Source organism: Actinia tenebrosa, unplaced genomic scaffold (assembly GCF_029948245.1).
Source record: "Actinia tenebrosa isolate PJP-AT-01 unplaced genomic scaffold, QUT_ActTen_1.0 PGA_scaffold4__44_contigs__length_22323623, whole genome shotgun sequence".
In the NCBI taxonomy this organism is placed as follows: Eukaryota; Metazoa; Cnidaria; class Anthozoa; order Actiniaria; family Actiniidae; genus Actinia; species Actinia tenebrosa.
Window position 1 is genome coordinate 8,436,667 of NW_028292581.1, and position 7,549 is coordinate 8,444,215.

Below are 7,549 nucleotides of genomic sequence, written 5' to 3' on the forward strand. Positions count from 1 at the left end.
GCACAGGAGCTTTTCGAATGGCTTTTAAAGCTACGTCAAAAACACCAGGATTTGAGGGTAAACCCTGGGTGGTGAAGAAGTATCTTAAGCAAACTATAGATACGATCAAGCAACTGAAACAAGATGTCGAGCAGCAAACCAGGAAGGTTGTGCAAATGCACATGCTTGCCCAGAATATGTGCCTGAAGCTAAAACAAGAACTCAACAAGGAATCCATTCTAGATCTGTATGGCCAAACTCTAATGTACAACAAGATCTATATGGGAAGGCTAACCAGTGAACTGGGAGATTGCCAGTGGGTTACAGTGGAAGACTACATAGAGGGTGAATTTACGAAGTACATAAACAATGATGGTGAACTCTGTGGGGACAACACAGTTATTAGGCAGAAGTGTGAAAGTCTAGCTCATTTTTCTTACGAGAGGTCTTCACGCGAGCTCATTGTTGTCGATATGCAAGGAAGTGGCTACAACCTTTACGATCCTGAAATCGCCAGTACTACATTGGTGAAGGATGGAGAGGTGCTATTCACAGCTGGAAATCTCTCAAAACAAGCCATCAATAATTTTTTAAATAGCCATGTGAAGTGCAATGATTACTGTGATTTTCTAGGGTTGAAACAACCATCCAAAAGCCAAACCAGCTAAAGCTTTATATTATTATTTTATTTTCTAAAAGCTAGTGGTTCATGATCCTGATTCTCTTGTGCTGGGTTTTGCTGTTTATGCAGTTGACATTGTTCGCATACATTGTTGTTATTGTTAGAATAATCAAGAAAAATGTTTTCTATTGAAGATATATTACTCATAATATTGTATTACTGAAAATATTATACAACTTTTACAGCCATTGTCATAGACTTATATTATTGTTTTGCAACACAACAACAGGGTCTGGTGAATGGCCGCTATGTCCCCATAATAAGGTTAACCCAGGGGAAGATTCACAATTTGATTTTCAAGAATAATTATGGTTGCTAGTCCAAAAACTCCATCTTTTTGGTATAAAGCCTGATCTACTGCTTGGAGTATAGTAGTAAACATAGTATGCACTAGAGTACCCTGGTACTATGAAAAAATATTCCTTCAAATTATAGTAGCATACTCCCTATTGTAGGTTTAGACATTATAAAGTGCTAATTTACTACACCATCAATACTTAGTACTAGTCCCCCACCCCTCCCCAACAACAACAAGCCAAATGAAAGGTATGGTCAGAACAATGCTATAGGTAGCCACCTTTAGCCAGTTATTTTAACTTTTGATCTCCCAATCAAAACCACCACCTATTTTTCATTATCTAATGGTTCACATCTTATTTTGAGATATATATCTTTGCAGTGATAAACTGAATTTTGGTCAGATACTATAAAAGTAAATGGGCAAACACAGTACATACCATTGTTCATAAGTATATTCCTGATATAATGTTGCTTTGGGAATTGATTGAGAAAAAAAAGGACTGTGCATGTTTGGTTCCACTGCCTCAATTTTCTATTAATTAAATCTGAACAGGAAAATTTCCTTTTAGGTAAAGGTATGCCTTTCTGCAATCCTTTGCTTCAATTTCTTCAACATCAGGGATTAGTTGCTGGCATTTCAATCGGAATGCAGGTTCAAGGAAGTCATCCTCAACTTCAAGTACTCCAGAACATTCAGCCACTTTCTGTAGTTGCTCAACAGTAACAGGCAAACCTATACATAGGAATAAAATTGGCACAAAATAACTAGGACACTTAAATTCACAGTAAATCAATAAACTTATTTATTCTATTTAAATTGTATAAACAATGGTTATGGCTTACTAATGATGCAAAAAGATTAAAATTCATAAAACTCTAAGACTAAAAATTTTATTTTGCATCTCAGTAATACATCAAATGCATATTTATTAAAGAATGTAAACATTACCACATCGATCCATCCCATACTCTTCAGGGAAGCTGTAAATATGGTTTGGTATCCCAGCTGGCAAAGCAGTCTCTTTCTGGGGTCTGATACGGTGACTGTTCCAGACAGAATCCTTGAAGATGTTTACTTCCCTTTGTAACAAAGGAATCATTATGTAGGCAAGGAGCATTCTGTCAATACAAACCAGTACATGAGTAACTAGTGGCAAAAATTGACAGTATAGCATAATTTTGAATATAATGTAATGCAGTTGGTTATTTTCAGGTTTTTACTGTATCAATCCTATGCTCTTGCACTTAACAGAATTGTATTTTTATTGGCAAAATGCTCATGACAATCCAATAGGCAGCAAATACACCAAATATACAATAGTTCCAAACCTGTCTTGCTCATTGTTAGGGTCATAATATCTGTGCTCCTTCAGATATCTAAGGTGTTCTTTGAAATATTTTTCCAATCGCTCATGCAACTCCTTCCACCATCGCTCAATCTTAAATAAATTTAAGAAAAAAATTAATGAAACTCAAAAAGCTCAATGAACTAAAAATAGATAATACCAAAGAAATGAGCCTGAAAGTGAGCTTCTTTTAATTTGTATGTACAGTGATTGAATGTGTAGACATATTGAAATCAGTCATTTAGCAACAGCAATTAGTAATTATACCCTGCAGTAATTTTTTCTCTGTTGTTTCACCATGGCAAGGATTAAAATCTGACTTCAAGTTAAGTACTTTTACTATAAATGTTTTTATGCCCTTTTTATTTCTCGAACTTATTTCTTCAAAGCTACTTGAATTGGGGAAGATATAGTCAAAAACTGTATATATTTCGGAAATTAAATTTCAAGCGGTTACCAAAACCAATAGCATACCTGGTTGGAAGTAGATGGCCCATAAATAACACTGTCACTTGCATCATCCAGATCTCCGTGATGATTTCTCAAAAAGGAATGCATGGTTGCCATTACGCCTGTCTCGGTTCCTTTATCCATACGGAGGAATGCAGCTATCATTCTGGTCTCATAGAGATATTCAAGATACCAGCGGCCAACTATATTAGGGTTTGAGTTTGTAACCCATACTTTTATCCAAAGAAGTTTCCTACTTGATGTGTCGATGCATCCATACACAGCTAGGGGATAAGTGCTATTCTGAAAACCCATGAGTTTATCATGTCCGTCGACTGAATGTACAAAATTCGCTCCTTTAGAAGTAAACTGACCTTTCTTTTTCTTTGTTTTCATTCCGAGGGATCGTGCTTTAAGACCGTCTGGGTCTAAATCTTGCATCACTGCATGCACCAAATCTCTGGGTGCGTTTAGATCATGCTCTATCCTAATCTTTTTTTGCATACTACGGTATCCTAGAAGCCTTCCTGGGCCATTGAGCTCCTTCTGCACGGCACTTTTTACTTCATCAACAGAGATTTCACCGTCACTGTAGTAAATCCCAAAGTATCGGAGCCGTCGGTCAAGGGTTCGCTTACTCCACGAATAACTTGGATAATCTCTTATCATAAAACTCAAAATTTCGTTTCGTGTTAGAAGCTGCTGGACGTATTTTTTCAAATCTTCAGGGAGACTAGAATCTTCTTTCCAAGTGTCGTTACGCAAACCACCATCCGCCATTTTGAAAACCCCTCGCAGTAGATTCCAGACTCCCTCTGTTTGTAGAGCATGGGCTGCAATGAATGCTGGGATACTGTGGCAGCCATCGGCCGCTAAAATATGGTTTTGAGTTTAGTTTTGATTTTCATTTTCAGCTTCTTTTTATTTTGAAAAACGATTTCATTTGTCTTTTAAGTTCTTTTTAAAGTAAAAATGAAATAAAAAAAAAAATCGAATTGGGTTTATATATAAAATTGAAATGAAAATAAAGATACGATTGAAATGAAATTAAAAATTAAACATAGAGCGAAATAAAAAGCAAATTGAAATGACAAATAAAGGGGAAATGAAAAAGAAAACTTAAACGAAAACAAAATTAAAATTAAAATTAAATAAGACAACGAAATGAAATAAAAAGTAAAGTGGAATGGCAAATAAAAGCGAAAGTAAGATATATAATGTATGAAAAATAAAATGATATGGTGAAAAAAGCGCAATAAAATATAAAGAAAAGGTCTTTTTTGTATTGGCAGCCCTCGGCCACCATAAACATCTCAGCGTTTTGCTTCCATGCCTTGACTGCCTTACAGAAATATCACTAATGCTTAGAATAAAACTGAATAAAAACATTTTTGTATTGGTCTCTTGTGTATTTCTTGTTGTGTCATAAACTAACTATTTGTTAGTAACTAGTTTGATTCTATTTCACAGTTCAAGTGTTTTTGCTCTATGCAGATTAGTCACAGTGATATGCAAAGTCCCGCAATATATAGTCTCCTGAAAGCGGCTGCGTAACTATGAGATTACGCAATATACCGCTCGACTGATGAAAACGTCTCTTGAAAAAACTTGTATCTGCAATCGTTTTTGAAGCAGTTTTTGGTTTGGTAGCCACACATCAGTACTCAGATCATATGGACTTGGCAATCTCGTACCCAGAGCCTGCGTTTCTTCTGGCCTGCGGCGAAGAACGAGGGCTCTGGCATAATCTATTTTTTGAACCAAGGGTTTCTTGGACTTCCGGTATAACAGCGCATGTGTTCGAAGACTTGCCAAAAATTAAAAAATATTTTCCCGATTTCAAATTTTTACTATGATCTTTAATTTGATTTTTACTTTGTTTTTTGTTGTTTTTTTGTTGTTGTTTTCTTTCTTTGATTTAATATTTACTTTGCTTATTTTGATAGGTTATATATCACTTTTCGAAAATTGCGCATGCGCCAAAATATGGATTATCCCAGATCCCTCGTTCTTCGCCGCAGGTCAGAAGAAACGCAGGCTCTGGGTACGAGATTGATGGACTTGACTAATACACGAGCATGCGCAAAAAGGTGTCAGATATTTTGTGTTTGCGGTGAAAATGTCATTATTATTCACAAGTGCTGCCAAATAACACTCAGCAAGAGGTGATACGATCGGTTTGTTTAGTTATAGTATTATTGATTATTATTGTATCTTTTCATTAATTGCATTAATTGTTGGCAGTATCGTTTTGACAGCTAAGAGAGATTTCAACTACCCATTTAGTAAATAGTAACAAACAAATAAAGAGAATATGATTCAATCAAATGCAACAGTTTTGTCTTTCATTTCCTTTTCAGCAATCCTCATTCGCCCATTCCCAACCACAAATAAATGTTTCCTTTTCGAAACTGTATTTTTAAAACCAACAAAACGAGAGCTATTCTAAATAGTGGTCTAAACATTCTTAAAATTACATTTACTCAAGCGTGGTTAATACTTAGAAGTGCAACATAACCATAACGACTTGCGAAAGTGCAAATAAGACTTCGGGTGATAAAGTAAGGACACCTGTAGATGTCTCTCTGTCAAGAAGTTTTATAGCGGCTGATAGCTTTCTTTGCATAACTAGATTGGCGAATACTTTGGATATATCTTCCATGGATCTTGCTTTCCTCGCCTTGCTAAACCTGCTCTGTATGAACCTTATTTCTTTCAACAGGAGAGATAGATCCCCCGCTCTCCATAAGGACAACCTCCGTTCAATAGCCTCACTGTGTTCCTTGCTTTTGGGATGTCGCTGAGGGTTTTTGTAGAATCAACATTGGGAGCACCATAAAGGCTTTCAAGGCAACATAATTTAGATCTGTATTAGAATTGAATTGCTTTAGCCAATACGTCAATTCGGTTATGAAATTCTTGCCTGCTTTACCCGAGGGTATATTGAAGATATTTCGTTTAAAGTGCCTATAACCTTTATAGGATTATGATCAATTTTGATTTTCTGTGTGCTGGAGATGAATAAACAAAAAAAATTTTTTCGATTGACTAAATACTCTCAGAGATATAACGCCCTAATGTACGCAGTTTTGCCACGCCCCATCAATTTGGACGGGATAAAGGGAAACTGGGACCGAGCAGAGTCTCGCTGAGTGGTGACGTCACAACAAGAACGAATGTTTTGATAAGCAAAGATTCTTACTAGTTCTTCGGTCAGAATATGAGAAAATGCCGACTAGATGTGTTGTTGCTGGGTGCTCAAACACCCCAGATTTTACGAAAGGTATATACTTACATAAGATCCCATTTCATAACGACAATCGCCCAGAAGCAAAGATGGATTGATTTTGTGAAGAGAAAGCAAGCAAATTTCAACCCCTCGGCTACCTCCGTCATATTTTCTACACACTTCCTATCAGAGGATTATAATCAGAGATTTGATTTTGTCTCGTAAAATCGTCCTCAGTTAGTTAAAGATGAGGCTGGGACTGTTGCCATCCCAAGGATTTATGTCTGCAACCATGAAAAGCAAACCTAACTTTCGGATCGTAATCGCCGAAAAGTGTCGCTGGTCAAATCTCCAGGAATGTTTACTTTTTCGATAGTTCTAATTCCCTGATTTTATTTTTCAAACTGTTTAAATTATCTATTTTCCAATGGTTTTAAAAGATGCAATTGCCTCCGTGTCTTCACCGAAAGAAGTTGAGTTGCCGGTGCGAGAAGTGGTCGAACAACAACAATAATTTTAATCTAATACAACATTTGGTGGTTAGTTGTAGGGAAAAGTTTTCTTTTGTTGATTCAGTAAGTCCTATTTTTAAGTAACTATAAAACTGGGGCCAGCTATAAACAATGAAAGAAACTAGCATGGAACTATTTGACAGGATATAACCCAAGTGTCATAAACTTCTTAATCAGAATATTCCTGTTCGGGATATCCATGAACGGCTTCGTCTAATTCTTCGTCCTCGAGGTCGTAAATACTCTCATTCTCGTCGCTTGAATCAAAGTATTCATCAGCATTATCAGTGGATTCCATCTTACAGCCTTTCTTTGACAACTGGTTAATTTCAAACATACAAAGAGGCAAATAGGGCGACCAAAACAGGTAAAAACACTGGAAGGAACAGTCAAGCTCTACTTTGTTTTTTTTTATTGGAAGCCGAGTCGTTCTTGTTGTGACGTCATTTGACGCCAACTAGGTACCAGACCTCGCAATCCCGTCCAAATTGATGGGGCGTGGCAAAACTGCGTACTTTACGGCGTTATATCTCTGAGAGTATTTAGTCAATCGAAAATTTTTTTTTTGTTTATTCATCTCCAGCACACAGAAAATCAAAATTGATCATAATCCTATAAAGGTTATAGGCACTTTAAAATGAACAATTTCATCGTAGATGTCCTGGATTTGTTTACAGAACTGTTCTTGAGTTATGGTCCCCCAACTTTTCTCTTTTATTTTAGAGGGAAGCACATCAAAGTCAGGTAGATTTGGCTGAATTTTGCTTGACGTTTTTCCTTCTTTGTCGAGAAATGCCTCAGGGGATTGCAATACACTAGTATGCAAATTCGGTATCGGTCTTGGTTGATTAGCTGCATATTCGTCCTCATTTTGTTCCATATTTTCGATATTTTCTTCGGTTTCTTGTGTTAAAATCGTCATATTAGAGCAATTCTGTGTGTTTTGCAGTCTTGAGGCTTGATCTCTCAGGTTTTGGCCGGTAAAACCATAATAATAATGATAATAATAATAGTAATAATAATAATAATAGAACATTAATTTTGTTTTGTT

The 7,549-nt window shown here is 36.2% G+C and overlaps 1 protein-coding gene across 1 annotated transcript; it reads right to left on the minus strand.

Moving 5' to 3' along the window:
- Positions 1–644: 644 nt before the first annotated feature.
- Positions 645–3,572, minus strand: LOC116300798 (uncharacterized). Its single transcript, XM_089036249.1, has 4 exons — positions 2,782–3,572; positions 2,291–2,400; positions 1,911–2,080; positions 645–1,694 (listed from the first exon to the last, which is right to left on the minus strand). The coding sequence occupies exons 1-4, from the start codon at positions 3,535–3,537 to the stop codon at positions 1,501–1,503; spliced, it is 1,230 nt and encodes a 409-aa protein (XP_088892375.1). The 5' UTR covers positions 3,538–3,572; the 3' UTR covers positions 645–1,500.
- Positions 3,573–7,549: the final 3,977 nt, after the last annotated feature.

Coding starts and splice junctions, on each gene's coding strand:
- LOC116300798 (XM_089036249.1), bottom strand. CDS start 3,537: ATGGCGGATGGTGGTTTGCGTAACGACACTTGGAAAGAAGATTCTAGT. Junction 2,081..2,290: donor CCTAACAATGAGCAAGACAG/GTTTGGAACTAT, acceptor TTGTATTGACAG/AATGCTCCTTGCCTACATAA. Junction 1,695..1,910: donor GTATGGGATGGATCGATGTG/GTAATGTTTACA, acceptor TCCTATGTATAG/GTTTGCCTGTTACTGTTGAG.